The 16,149-nt window shown below is 38.6% G+C and overlaps 1 protein-coding gene across 1 annotated transcript in view; it reads right to left on the bottom strand.

The window, feature by feature from the left end:
• Positions 1-1,164: 1,164 nt before the first annotated feature.
• Positions 1,165-16,149, bottom strand: part of ADRA1B (adrenoceptor alpha 1B) — a 38,178-nt gene continuing 23,193 nt past the window's right edge. The window contains exon 2 of the mRNA XM_075210170.1: positions 1,165-5,269. Coding sequence (XP_075066271.1) covers positions 4,761-5,269 — 509 coding nt within the window. The 3' untranslated portion in view covers positions 1,165-4,760. The remainder of the gene's footprint in view (positions 5,270-16,149) is intronic.

Below are 16,149 nucleotides of genomic sequence, written 5' to 3'. Positions count from 1 at the left end.
GTGCAGGTTCTTTTATATCTTTACAGACTGGTATTTATGAGCCAAGAAACAGCGCAAATTGGAGGCAGACATTCACAAAGTAGCAGATTTCATAAATGAACCTAAGTCTATTATAAATGTAGCAGGAGAACATCATCTCATTGCACTTGTTGTTAAGGCTCAAAAAGAAATCCTTGTAACTGCTATTTATTGATATTTGTGTCAGAACAATATATAGATAAAATCACTACAGAAGTGTACTTATATTTGTTGCAAAAGTTTTCACCAATGTGTACCAATATATAATATTATTTATGGGCAATGTAGAGGACAATTGGACAAATAAATTGGAAATATAGGGTTCATATGTGTACACATGCCTATACTACTAGTGTGCTGCGTGTTATGTGTACTTTTATAGTACCATTAGGTCATACTTGCCAACTCTCCCGGAATGTCCGGGAGACTCCCGCATTTCACGTGAGTCTCACAGACTCCCAGGAGAGTGTGGCAATCTCCCGGATTTGCCCACTTCCTAGTGAAGTGGGCAGATTTAGGTCCAAAACGCCGCGATTCACTGGGAATGACACGATTTTTGGAGCCCCGCCCCCTGCACGCCCACCTTCCCCGGCAGGCTCCCGGACCATACTAGCCTTAAGTTGGCAAGTATGCATTAGGTTATCATATTTTACTGACCACTGCAAATTCTTATTGGACAGAAAGATGCCCTATACTTTACTGTTGGAGAATAATTTTACTGACATTTAACGTCCATGTAAAGTGCTCTTATTTTGGAACATCAGTTCTTATTTGGGCCCAAATGATCATTAATCTTTGCTTCCATAAGGAGGAAATCGATAAACCGTGAAGTGCTCCTGGATCCGAATGAAATGTGCTCCTGTTCTCACTTCCTGTTATTACGGTAGAGGAAACTTTGCTCACGTTTGCTCACAACTCTATAAGATGCAAGCAAAAATGGGCGGAGCTTTCAGGCTGGCTCTCGCTAGTATCGGAGTATAATAACACGAGGCTCCGGCGGCCTGTGGCTTTGAATGGAATCTCCCCTATAATGTCTTATATTTGGCTTAGTTATAAGCTTACATGGGTACACATGAGATTCAATGCATACACTTCTAGGTTTAAAAAAACTGAAAAAGGGAACTGTCACAAAAAAGTAAAAACTAGTAATTTTTTTAAGCTTTATTATAGGAAAATAATACTTTTTTACAATGTGGCCATCATATAATATCACAAATGGGGAAAAAAATATATAAATTAGTCTTTCCTCTGCATTAGAACTCTGAGTAGGCAGTTGATGGTCTAAGTGTATAAAATCTAACACCAGCAACTGCCTAGTGAGAATTCTAAAGAGAAGGTACGCTGTGCACTGACTGTAGGAGTTTACAGCAAAGTCTGATTTACATCATTTTTCTCTTTGTAGTGTTAATAAAATGACCAAACTGAAAATGTATAATTTTGAAATATATACAATTAATATAAGTACACACAATAAATATATACCAAATACACACAACAACCAACCAACATACTGTATATCCAGTAAACGTACATGTTATATGTAACATAGTAATATCCAACATGTAAGGGTGTTGTTAGCTTTAGTGTATTATTGTGTTTGTGACCATTTATAGTTATATGTAGTGGTCAAAGTGGCAAAAGTAAGTGAATGGAATTTGCTAGTTTTACACTAGAAGCAGTAATAGAAGTGATGGCATGGTATACCACCGGGTACCCACCCACTTCAACCACTGGTTATATGTTTTTAAAAAAGACTTGTTACCAGGGGGACTTATTTCATGACTTTATATTCAAAGGAATTCTGACCAATATTTTTTTCTTTATTTACGTTTTCTGCAGGAAAGCAAATATGAAAAGATTGTGAGCCTCATTCATCAAGGAACACAAAACTAACGTAATTTGCATTTTAAAAAATAAAATTAAAAAAAATACACGTTCATCGAGGATATGCACATCCATATTCAACGAGGAGCACATAGCAACCAATCAGATTCTAGCTATTATTTTCTAGAATGTACTAAATCAACGGTGATCAACCCGCGGCTCTCGAGCTGCATGATGCTCTTTGAACTTAGAACTGAGTCTCCTGGAGTATCACTCAAGTGTTTCCGGGTGCCAACAGCCACAGATTAGTGACATTCTATCTTCTGACAGTTCGGCTCCCCGAGAGCAACCGTGTCATGTGACCTACTCTACATAATGCAGAGAGGTCACGTTATCTCAGCAATCCAATCAGGGAAGAAGGAAGAGAGCTGTAGTGGCCTGTCCCTCCTTCCTCTGCGCTGGATCCAGCGTTTCATGAAAGGCATGTGAGGAAATCTGAGGGCATTGTTGGAATGTGTGGAGGTTTGATTGGCATGTATGGGACATGTGGGGAGGCTGGTGGGCATGTAAGAGGCATTTGGGGAGGTCTGATGGCATTTAAGGGGTATGTGGTGAGATCTGGTTACATGAGGTGAGGCTGATGGGTATATCAGGGGCATGTGGGTAGGTCTGATGGCATTTAAGGGGCATGTGGTGAGATCTGGTGTCATGAGGTGAGGCTGATGGGTATATCAGGGGGATGTGGGGAGGTCTGATGGCCATTTCTGGGGAATGTGGGTAGATCTGATGGCATGTGGAGAAGTCTGATGACATGTAGAGAGGCTGATGTGTTTGTAAGAAGCATGTGGGGAGATCGGGTGGGCCTGTGAAGAGGTCTATGGGGCATGTCGGCCATTTATTATTTTTTTTTATCCCCACTTTAACAGTTCCCCCCACAGAGATACAGAAGCAGCGAGACCTACTGTATGTATGTATGTGTTTATACTGTGTATATGTATATGCACACATATATAAAAGATTAAGTGGGCTCTTTGAAATATCTATAGATATTTTTTGGCTCTTGACCTAAAGGGTGCTGCAAATAGAATCGGGGATAGCAGGTTTTTAGCATGAACATGAAGGAAAGGTCTTTTATTAAAAGTCCAGAAGGACAATGGTGGTGCTTTAAAAGGCTGTTTAACTGCTATTTGCAGTCGGCATTGTCTTCAAAGCCCGTTAGATAAATCATATGGGAATCTTTTCAAAATTTGGGTTAGAATGCCTTTAAAGGCAACTATTACAGGCCTAGGCAACCTGTGGCTCTCCAGGTGTTGTTAAACTACATGTCCCAGCATGCCCTGCCAGCTATCAGCTGGGAAGACATGCTGGGTCTTGTAGTAGAGCCACATCTTGTCCAGGCTTGCACAATATATATTACGAGGCAGAAAAATTAATAATATCAAAATAATACTATAATTTGTAATTGTATAATGTCACAAATGAAAGAACTGTATAAATCAGACTTTGTTATTAACTTTTATACTCAGCATTTTATATCTGGCTAAACAGATGCTGCTAATTAGTCTTAGCAAATCCAATACCAGCAACTGCATAGTCAAAATTCTAAACCCACGACTGCTGTGTGCTCTGACTGTAGAAGAACCATAGTATATATGACTATATATGCTCTGACTGTAGGTGTTTATAGAAGAACCATGTATATATGTTTCCATTTATCATATTAAACAGTGACTAGCTTGAATACTGTGTCATTTTACTGTAATAAATCTATTGCCCCTCTGGTAACAGTTTCTTTATAAGTTATATTGTATGCTTGTCGGTCTATATCAGTGTTGGCTAACCTGTGACACTCCAGGTGTTGTGAAACTACAAGTCCCAGCTTACCCTTCCAGCAATAAGTTGCTATATATTGGCAAAGCTTGCTGGGACTTGTAGTTTCACAACACCTGGAGTGTCACAGGTTAGCCAACACTGGTCTATATCAATGAAATGCAAACAAAATGATTAATATTATTAAGAATAATTATACTAATCTTTCTTTCTTAGGCCGTTTGAAATGTTGAGAGGCATATTCCAAATGTACATACAAATAAATAACTTTAAAATACATACCAAATATACACAAAACCCCCCCAAAAAAATAATATATTGAAATTTGCATTTAAACAATATAAGGCAATGCCCTATAATGAAACTTACACCGTTAAGAGAGAACAGAAATAAGTAAAAGTGTGATTGGAATTATTCGGCTTGCTCACGGCTTAGGGTACTAGGCTCCGGTCGTCCCTCCGCTTCAGCTGCCGCTCAAATGGAACTTTAAAAAGGGATCAGTGACTGCAGAGGTCAGTCACATGACATTTTCGGATAATGCAGGATGAGTGCTTGACGGAGCATAGACACAGTTTGCAGTAATTTCTTTCCTTGCATACTTCATCTAGCAGGCACCCTCCGTTACCCCTAATAACCAAGTGACCGGTCCTTGAGGTAATTCATTTTACTGCACACACCTGTTATTCAGATAAAAACATACTTATTACTGCATATAGAACAAACACGTACTGTATACATATATAGTTCACCTGCCCTGGTAGAAAATGCTAACACTGTCCACATGCAAACAGTCGAAGGGAGGATAACGCAGCGCCACCTCCTGGCTGCTAATTATACCTCAGAAACAAAACTATCCCGTGCTGGGTATTCAACATTTGGCACCATTCAATGACCAGTCTTGTACCTATGGCCAGCTTTTTTAAATTAAAATCAGGCTTGGGTTTAAACGTAATGTAACTTGATCCTTATCCTATAAACATCCACAGAAATCCAGAAGAAATATAAATGCCTATTAATCACAGATACCAGTAACTAGCATTAAAACATATTTGCTTTATCAATAGTCAGCCATGTCCAACGTGAAGAACTCAAGTGGCTTCGCAGTCACTGTAGTCTTGTGCTGCTAGGCCTGAGCTGTGGGCGTTAGAGTCTGAAGAACTTGGGAAAGTGAAGACATTGTTTGACTTGTCCTGCGCCTTGTGTTCTTCCGTTTGTCTTTGATCTGAGTCCACTGGAATGTAGGAATGTTTCCAGCCATGGGGACTGTTCTCCTTTTGAGGTGCTTTCCTGATACAGCGCGGGCTTTGAGAGACGGAACACATTGTCTTCTGGCTGCCATTCATAAACTGTCTGTCCTCCAGGGATTCTTTCCTTGCATGGGAGAAGGTGCTGCTACTCCGAGGGCGCAGCTGGGATCTCCGTATAGTGGACGGCCTCCTGCTTCCCCACTGGCATCGGACGATACGGATGAAGGCTCTCTTAAACTCCTTACTAGAACAGGGGTAGATGACTGGATTAATACAGCTGTTGAAGTACCCTAGCCAGAAGATCACTTTTTGGAAAGTTTCTGGTGGCTCCAATGCTTTGAAAATTGAACCTGGAATAGAGCAAAGAAGAGATTATTGTCAAGTTGACTGGCTTTCATTAGTTCCTATGTGCATAGAGACTTTACTAAATAATCAGTCTCAGTCTTTGAGACCACAATGTTCAGTCAAATATTACTTAATATTAATAAATAAATTCAGCCTTAACCGGTCTTATTTGTATAGCATAGATCATATACATAGTATACACCAAGGCATGTCATCTTCATGGGAATGTGTATGTCTTACGATGACTGACTGACAAAAGGCAGCACACTAGTGAGCAAAGCAACACCAAATAGTATATTATATTATTCTGTTATTTTGGAACTGGAAGTATAGTATATAGTATATTGTGTGTGTGTGTATATATATATATATATATATATATATATATTAGATATATTCACTGACCCCCGTGTTTTGTTTTTTTTAAATGGATTAACTTCATGTTTTGGTTTTGGCAAAACCGCCCTCACGTGTTTTGGTTTTGGATCACTATTTTTTTTGCTAAAATCCTATCATTTTGCTGTTTTTTTTGTTCCTACATTGCTATTAACCTCAATAACATTAATTTCCAGTCATTTCCAGTCAATTTTTGTCAAGTGACAAGAACACTGCTACCCCTCCTCTTTCTGTATGAGCAATGGCACTGGAGACTGACAAGAACCCTGCTACCCCTCCTCTTTCTGTATGAGCAATGGCACTGGAGACTGGAGAGTGACAAGAACACTGCTACCCCTGTTTCTGTGTGAGCAATGGCAATGGAGAGTGGAGAGTGACAAGAACACTGCTACCCCTGTTGTTTCTGTGTAAGCAATGTCACTGGAGACTGGAGAGTGACAAGAACACTGCTACCCCTGTTTCTGTGTGAGCAATGGCGCTGAATCTCCTGGGGAGGGAGGTACTTATGGAATCCAAAACCTGCCAGATCCGACAAAGCAAAAATCATCATCATCATCATCATCACTTATTTATATAGCGCCACTAATTTCGCAGCTCTGTACAGAGAACTAACAATGACGTTTTGCCTCAATTCAGATCCAATGATGCACAAAAGTACCGAGCCGGCTCGCTAGCCTACTCAGATCCCCTAAGTTCGAGTGGGCTCGGTTTTCAGAAAACTGAGCCCGAGCATCTCTAATATATATATATATATATATATATATATATATATATATATATATATATATATTATAGTATATATTATAGTAAAAAGGAAAATATACCTTATATCAGATATTACATTTCTCAGGATTTGATAATTCAGCCTCCTAATTCACTATGAATCAGTCACTGAGGTAATTAATTTATGCCATGTATAATGCTGTAAACTATTATATGTCTATCTGGTTAATATCAACATCATCTAGCAATAAGAGAGAATATAGGATTGCACACTTCTTATGTATAATCGAGCTAATGTAATAGTAGCACTGCTTTATAGGAATGGAAAGAAGAGATACCAAAACATTAACCATCTTGTACATGTTGTATGTAGAGGTGTATTTGACACCACAGTCTTCCATCAAATGTAGCCTGATACCCCTACTCTGCTGGGGGGTGGGGATGGGGGGGGGGGCTCTGATTCTTCCGCTATCTAACTCTTGGGCCTAGATTTACTAAACTGCGGGTTTGATAAAGTGGGGATGTTGCCTATAGCAACCAATCAGATTATAGCTGTCATTTTGTAGAATGTGCTAAATAAATGATAACTAGAATCTGATTGGTTGCTATAGCCAACATCCCCACTTTTCAAACCCGCAGTTTAGTAAATGTACCCCTTAGTCAGTGGCTTGCATCCTAGTCCAATACACCTTGAAAAGGAACAGAAATAGCCCTGAAATGTCTTGCAGTCTGGAGAACGGGACACGATTGACCTTGGAATACACAGACTGGAATAAGGGATATCAATAATCCTGAAATATTTACAGTCAGGGACACAGCATACTTGACTCTTGACAAAGTAATACATCTGTTCCCTCGAGAAAGAGGCACAACTGATCCTGGATTTTTTTTCAGTTTAGGAACGGGACATGAGCTCTGAAATGTTTACTATCTTGAGAAAGGGACATAGCAGTACTAGTAAAAAGGGCACATAACTGGTACTGAAAGGCTCACAATCTATAGAAAGAGAGATGTTTTACCCGCACAGGATCACATGGACCAACCCTGCTTCTGTTCTTTGTGAAGCTCACATCTTCGCTTGAGTGGGTGCTCTTCCAGAACAACTTATATTATCCCACTCGTACAAAAGAAAACAGATTATGATTTGGAGGCACTCTTAAGGTCCACAATAGTGTCAAAAAATAACTTTAATATTATTATTATTATTATTAATAATAATAATAAAATTATCCTTCCAGATCACTATTTTTCTTTTGCGTAATATTGGAATAGGAAAAAATAATATAAATACAGATTTATAAAAAGGGGGACCTTATGCACTAAGTAGGGCCTGAACACTCAGGGTACGAGTTAATGTTGACTCTCAAGTAATATAATCTCGTATTATCATGTATTTTGAATCATGGTTTTGCCTATCAAACATGAAAAGCAAAATTTTGCCTTTCTATTCAATTATATATATATATATATATATATATCCATGCTGGGAGTGTTCTATTAATTCCTGTTAATTCACTTTTATATAACCATTCATTTTATATTACCATTTTCACATCTATATCACATTCTTGACATAAAATAGCTAAGCATACAGCTGAAAAAATAATCTGTATCCTGGCAGTGTCTTCTGTGTCTTCAATGATCAGCTATTTTATTATTTAATACAGATAAAACGTGGGCCTCTTTTTTTAAAGCAATGAGTGATTCTCATAGCAATGTCTTCTCTATAGCAGTCTGCGTATTGTCTGTGTATTGCAGTGGCACGGTTTTTCATTTAAAGCAATGTTGCTGCTGTCTAGCACTTCTCAGTGTGAGCCGTTTCCAAGCAATTAATATTCATATCCCCATCACATTTTCTTAAGGGTGAAACTCTCATCACAGTATGCTTATTTCCCTAGAGTTGCCTTTAATTGCAGGAGAAAAAGCATATATTTCGGGGATTAATGAGGCATTTACCTATATTCCATTTTTGGCTACATATATTTATTTATGAATGCAATTTGAGAATAAACATTAAAATAACAAAGGCCACGCTCACTCCCCTCTCATTAGTAACCAGCTTTTTTTAGGCTCTTACAAATATTAAAGTCAATTCCCACTGTAGTCCCCAATTTCAACAGCAAACATTTTCAGCTGCTAATTGTACAACATATGCATCTGATTATTTGTTTGCCAGTGTCTGTGGTTACCTAGAAGATAATGCTCTGCTTCTAATGCTGCTTTTCTCATTAGCAAACACACTGTGATGTAATTTAAGTTTGTATTACTCTACATCCCAACCCTGGCTTATTGCTGGTATTAATCTGTGGTGTTTTACAACATAGTAAGCACTGAGGGCTTGAGTCATTGAGGAAAGTAAGGCAAAACAAAGGAGTACAGTTGATTCTGGACAAACCATGGTACAATGCACGGGGTGCAAATGAGTTTATTATTTTGCACATAAAGAAATACTGTCTTTTTTTTGTCATGTTACACACAAATAACTGATAGCTTAATTTGTTCGCTGAAATGTAAAGTTAATGTAGGACATGCTCTATCTCAACTATAAATCTGTCCCCACATTTTAAATGTACACCCCCCTCCAATGCAACATGGTTTTGCCAAGGTGCAAAGTCCTTTTTTTTTGCTTTGTTTTCTTTTCCTTAATAACTCAGTGATCACACTCGCTCCACTCCACTTAGTGCTGAGTAGTCTTTAGTTGTGTCACACTGATGCATTCAATGTGACTGACATGTGTCTTCTGGGAATCAACCAGACCATCCCCATTGCTAGTACTTTAAAGAGCAGGTTAGCCAATCATGTTGTTATCATAATAATGACAAGTATATCCTCCTATCGCATTGCAATCAGTCTTTCTGTTGTATTCCTAACTACTTCTTGACTTTGCCTGGCTTGTTTGACATTCAAGGTATCATAATTCGGCTAAATGAACATACAATATGAACACATTTCTCTCACTATTGATATGTCTGATCCATAATAACTTTAAAATACATTTACTTATTATAATAATGTGAATTTAATCTAATCTTATGCAGCATTTTTTAGAGAATATGTAATAGTTCACATCAGTCCTTGTCCCATTGGAGCTTACGTTCTAAATTGCTTACCATGCATACACACAGTTTTTCACAAGAGAATTAACCTATTACTATGTTTTTGTATATATTGTAGTGTACTTCCTAATTAACTTCCTGTCAAATCTTGATATATCTTTGTACAGTTCTTTCCGTACGTTTCAGGTTTCAGTGGAGATGTTAATACTATTACATCACCACAATTTATTATTCTGCAGTTGTTCTCCTTAGCCGTATGGGATAGAAATTGTCAAAACATTCCAAAAATCCAACATCTATTTAACAAATACTCAAAATTACAGAGAAATATCCCCAAAGTATGATGGACATGATGGATATAGTCTTTGGTCTTAGGCCACGCGGAGTGGTGGAATATTTTAAATAGCCCTCAAAGGTCTTTCTCTTTCACCAGACTTGAGTCTGGCTCTTGACTAATGTTTTCAAATTCCCCAAATTTTCAGTCCAATTCATTGTTGCTTTACCACCGCCTGGGAAATGTTCTGGGAAGATGGAATTAATATTTTCATTTCACCTTTCCTGTCAGCTGCTTAATTTTGCTAATAAATGAAAACTTGACATTTTATATCTGATGTTATTTTGCTCTTTTTCTTATGGGGGCAAGAGGTTGTATTCAATGATGAATGTCTGGAATTAGTATATATTCTTTATCAATAACAATTTCAATTTACGTGCATAAGGTTAACATTTTTATACATCTTTAGTGACACTATTTTCTCTCTTTTCGCTTGTGGATTCAGTTTAATCCAATATTTTGCTAAAAAAAATAATGATCTAGAAGGATTATATTAATTAATACTAATAAAGAGTTATGTTACATTAGTGTGGACCTTATGAGTGCCTCAAAATCAGAATCTGTTTTCTTTTGCATGAGTGGGACAATCTAGAGGAAGGGACAAGACTAGGGGGCCTAGTTATGAATGTCCGCATATGTCGCCTGTTAATTATTGTCCCTTATCGCAATGATAAGGGATGATATTACGCAGCCATTTATTAAACAATCATGCCGGGAGAGCACGACTTTGCTAAACTAACAACACCGAGTTCTGATCCTGAGTCTTTACATGAGCAGGGCCATTTTCGTTGACTTACAGAGAGAAGAGAGCAGGAGGGGTGCCGGAGAGGGATCTGAAGACTCACCTGCAATGCTCATCCCATAGGACAGAATGGCTAACGTCATCTTCAGATGGTGAAAAGCTAGGCTTTTCGGAGCTTGTTAGATTGACCCAGACTGCAGTCCCCATTGAAAATTATGGGGACTGTGGTTTAATGCAGTAAGTGGTTAGCACTTCTGCCTCACAGCGCTGGGGTCATGAGTTCAATTCCTGACCATGGCTTTTATCTGTTAGGAGTTTGTATGTTCTCCCTCTGTTTGCGTGGGTTTCCTCCAGGTGCTCCGGTTTCCTCCCACACTCCAAAAACATACTGGTAGGTTAATTGGCTGCTCCAATGGGGCAGGAACTTATGTAAATGAGTTCTCCGTACAGCGCTGCGGAATCAGTGGCGCTATATAAATAAATGGTGATGATGATGATGATACTTAGCCTATTGCGCGAAAAATTTATGATATCTCCTGCTTTCGATTTTTTTCTCCATAGATGTGTTACTTAAAAATTCTTACACCATGTGGAAACAGCCGATTCTGCGTGGTTAATGGCTTAATAAATAGCCCCAGTTCTGAAAAGTTACTCTTTTGAGACAGAGACACGACCAGTTCTGAAATGTTTACAGTCTTGAGAGAAAAACCACAGAATTGGTCCTAATACGTTTAAAGTCCTGGAAAGAGACGCAGCTGCCCCTGAAATGTTACCAGTCCTGAGAAAGGACCGACCTGTTCCTCACATTGTTTACACAGATAAGAGTGTCCAAAATGTTTATACTCTCCTTAAAGGCATATAACAGCTCCTTTCAGGAATAGCTAAAGCTGGGCACACACTGCAGGTTTATCACCCGATTATCTTGCCAATCACACGATAAACAACTGATGAGCCCGATATTGCATTAGTGTGTACGCTCCAACAATCATGTTTTATCGTACCACAGCACATCGTTTCATTTCATTTGATTTTATAACCGGATTAAAAATCTCTAGTAACGATGTCGGGCAAATTTTGCAGTGTGTACGCACTCACGACCAGGAGTGTCTTACGATCTCCATACAGTTTACAGAGTCACAATCTTTTCAGCCGATGGTTTGTGTAAAACGTGTATAGTGTGTACACATGAATTAGCATGCTGTTCAGGACTACACGGTGGGCAGGTGGCTTAGTGGTTAGCACTTCTGCCTCACAGCACTGGGGTCATGAGTTCGATTCCTGACCATGGCCTTATCTGTGTGAAGTTTGTATGTTCTCCCCGTGTTTGCGTGGGTTTCCTCCGGGTGCTACGGTTTCCTCCCACAATCCAAAAACATACTGGTAGGTTAATTGGCTGCTATCAAATTGACCCAAGTCTCTCTCTCGCTCTCTGTCTGTCTGTGTGTCTATATTAGGGAATTTAGACTGTAAGCTCCAATGGGGCAGGGACTGATGTGAGTGAGTTCTCTGTATAGCGCTGCGGAATTGGTAGCGCTATATAATAGCTGCTGCTGATGACTATAAGTCGTTGGTAAAATCGTTAAAGACATCGCACCAGGAGAAATTTTCTCTAGTGTGTACCTAGCTTAAGATGATAGATCCTAAAATGTTTACACTCATTGAAATGGTACCTTACTTTCCCTGAAATGTTTATTTCTTTTAAACAACTAATGCGTCGGCATCCTTACTTTAATACTGTTATGCAGAGAGAAAATACATTTGCGGATTTCTTTTTTTAATAATGTCAACTTTACTCACTCACCGATGGATAACTGTAATAATTAAATTTTGGTTACAGTTGGTTAGAGTTTGTTAGATTTGTGACGTGGAAATATAGATTTACAATGCAGCCTGAAAAACTAGATCCAGACTTTTTGTATATCATGACGTAAGCTCTTTATGTATTATTGGGTGATAATAGGAAACTACTTTTGGATGAATTAAGAGGAATTACTTGTTGTCAAGAAAAGGTAAATAAAATATCCTTTGTAAAAGTTTGTTAGTTCATGTTGGAAGTAATAGTTATTAGTCAGTAAATTGTAGGCATTCCTAAGGTAATATTATCTATTAAGACCACACCTCACCATCACCAAGTGATAGTTATATTTACCTTATATAGAAACAAATAAATAGAACACTTCCAGATCATCATCACCATTTATTTATATAGCGCCACTAGTTCTGCAGCGCTGTACAGAGAACTCACTCACATCAGTCCCTGCCCCTTTGGAGCTTACAGTCTAAATTCTCTACCACACAGACACACAGACAGACCTTTATCCTTTTTATTATATGGATTTTTAGCATCAATGTTAATTTCTACATATTGCCACCGAATTCTGCCATTTTTAATTTGATTTGTTTATGAATTTCTGTATTTCATATATGTTATGTATCACAATGTGTTGTTTGTTTTGCATTGACGCACACACTGCATTCTGCCAACTAAGCTCCTCTAAGCCATTCTCAATTCCTCCTTATTTAAAGTATCAATGCATGTCCATTCACTCAACACTAAAGCCCTGGGGAGGTTGGTTATCTGACAACATTGCATATGGTTACAATAGCTGATACAGAGGACTTTGAAAGAGAGTTTTGTTTACACCAGGACGATGTACACCACTGCTTATGAGTGGGGCTGCAGGTAAGCAAAGAGGCAGACGCCTCTGTTTGCGAGACAGACCGTCAATACAAGCTGTGCTCTAACTCCGACTACTTGTACGCTGCAACTTAAGTGTGTTTTTATTACTTGTATTTGAATAGTATCACTATTCCACTGTTTCCCACTCTCCTGATTAATTTACATAATTGCCATGTGCAGATCACTAATAACCTGAAGTTTCAAGCAAGCCAGATTGCTGATCTTCCCTTAGGCACTTCCCACAAACACTACAGCTTCCAATATATGTGGTGTTTCACAATTCATCATCATCATCATCACCATTTATTTATATAGCGCCACTAATTCCACAGTGCTGTACAGAGAACTCATTCACATCAGTCCCTGCCCCCATTGAAGTTTACAGTCTAAATTCCCTAACACACACACAGACACACACACAGACAGACAGAGACAGACTAGGGTCAATTTGTTAGCAGCCAATTAACCTACCAGTATGTTTTTGGAGTGTGGGAGGAAACCGGAGCACCCGGAGGAAACCCACGCAAACACAGGGAGAACATACAAACTCCTCACATATAAGGCCATGGTCGGGAATTGAACTCATGACCCCAGTGCTGTAAGGCAGAAGTGCTAACCATTGAGCCACCGTGCTGCCCAATCTGAGACATTGTCCACTTCTGCTCACATTAGAGGTACACGCATATGCGCTTTTGGTGCATGTAGGAGAGACGTGCGCAAGACAAACAAGACTTGAAGTAGAACGAGATACATCTGACTATGTGAACCACATAAACGCCGTAGTACTTACACCAGGCATAAAGCAGTCATAGCAGCATGTGTATGCATGCCTGACAAAGACGTAACAAATGTGTTAGTACTCAATGCAGAAGTGACAGTGCCCTTTATGTACACAACCCAATAATGTAATAGAAACACGTTTCAATATATTATTTTGTTGTATACTACGTTCAGATACACAAGAAAGAATAATTGTTTATTAATAAAAGTGATAGTTATATTTACCTTATATAGAAACAAATAAATAGAACACTTCCAGATCATCATCACCATTTATTTATATAGCGCCACTAATTCTGCAGAGCTGTACAGAGAACTCACTTACATCAGTCCCTGCCCCATTGGAGCTTACAGTCTAAATTCCCTAGCACACACACACACACACACACACACACACACACACACACACACACACACACACACACACACACAGATAGACAGACTAGGGTCAATTTGTTAGCAGCCAATTAACCTACCAGTAAGTTTTTGGAGTGTGGGAGGAAACCGGAGCACCCAGAGGAAACCCACACAAACACGGGGAGAACATACAAACTCCTCACAGCGTACAAACTCCTCACATCCATTGTTAATAACTTAAATGGGGATTGTCTTCCTTCAGCAGTCTGTCTCGAAATGACAAGTAATGTGAAGAGATGGAAGCTACGTTTTTAATTTTTAATTTTGCTTATTACTTTTTATTCATATTAAAGAACTTGTAGTGTACACAATAAAAGGGGAAATAACAGTGATAATATAAGGGTGGAGGGGTTGTAACAGGCACAGTTACCAGTTAACATTGACTGTAACACTACAATACAAAAAGTACAACAGCAAAAGCCATACACTGTATAAATATATACAGAATCTTAGCAATTCAAACAATAATATACATATACTTAATATGACCTTCATTTTAATGCTTCTAGTCATTGTGCCTCGATGATGCTGTCGAGGTCTAGTATTGAAGACATACAACTTCCCATTCCTCTTTTGTAAAGGTAGTGTTAACGCCAGCTTTCCATTGTATTTGTGATGAGAATTTGCTGGGCTCTTTAAATGTCAATATAAAGTTATACCATGGTGTAATTTCCCCTTTATAGTTTTGGGACTGGTGTTTGGAGATCATGTAGGGTGGAGCCGAGGTGAGTTGAAACTCAGTTGTGGTATAACTTTGGATCCACTGCCTAATTTGGAGATATCTGAGTAGCACTGATGCGTGTGAAAGGCAGCACATGTGAAACAGAACACAGGGAGACTGCTTGGAAACTACATCCCCCAGACTGCCTTGGAGTGAGACAGAGTTCAGAGAGACACCCAGAGGCTGTCCGGGGCAAGAAAACTGTGTGTTAAAGCTGAAAAAGCAGAGAGAAAGGAGAAGCTAGAGAGCTGAGAGAAGGTTGTGTGAGAGATGCCGAGGAGCTAGGAGACAGAATCATTGAGAGAGAGAGGGAGAACAGGAGAAAGCTGCGCTGTGGAACCAGGAGTCCCAGTCAAGGAGAGGAAGAGACTGTAGAAGGATTTCAGGAGTGTGAGGAGACGGTTGTTTGCAGAATAGTGGGTCAGACTGACAGACACCATTGCTGAAAGGAGCCACGCTGAAAGTGACAGTTGGAAAACTGTGGGAAAAATACTGATTATTTATTGAATTATCTATTTGCTGGATTGAGATTTGTGGCTTCAGTTCTGTTAGATAGGGAATTGGTGGGAAGACCTGAAGATCTTGATTTAATACTCTTTTTCAGGACTGTGTTTTAGTTTCAAGGGTAATAGTACATGGAGATATGGCCATGGATTATGGAACTCCAGATGTACATCCAACTAAATGATCAAAATTATCTTTAAACATTATTAAGTATTGAATGTTTTTTGTGCTTTCCACTCTTCATTTTGTTTATCGTTACACCAGTATTGAATTCAACTTTCTCATCTTTTTTTTTAAATCTTTCTAGAATTTAATTCCTACTTCCCTATTTAAATCCATATTTTTTTAAAATTTTTATTATTATTTTTTATTTTTTGTATTTATTTTTATGCTCACACTATATTTTTTTTAGCTTTATATACTGATTTATTACATTATATGACTATCACTCCTAATGTCTATTGTCTTCATCCGCTTAATATCTTTTCTCCATTATTGCATGTAGAAAAAGTCTAGAAGACCTTTTAGTATT

This window comes from Mixophyes fleayi, chromosome 4 (assembly GCF_038048845.1).
Source record: "Mixophyes fleayi isolate aMixFle1 chromosome 4, aMixFle1.hap1, whole genome shotgun sequence".
NCBI classification, from domain to species: Eukaryota; Metazoa; Chordata; class Amphibia; order Anura; family Limnodynastidae; genus Mixophyes; species Mixophyes fleayi.
This window is presented reverse-complemented; position numbering and strand designations above follow the sequence as displayed.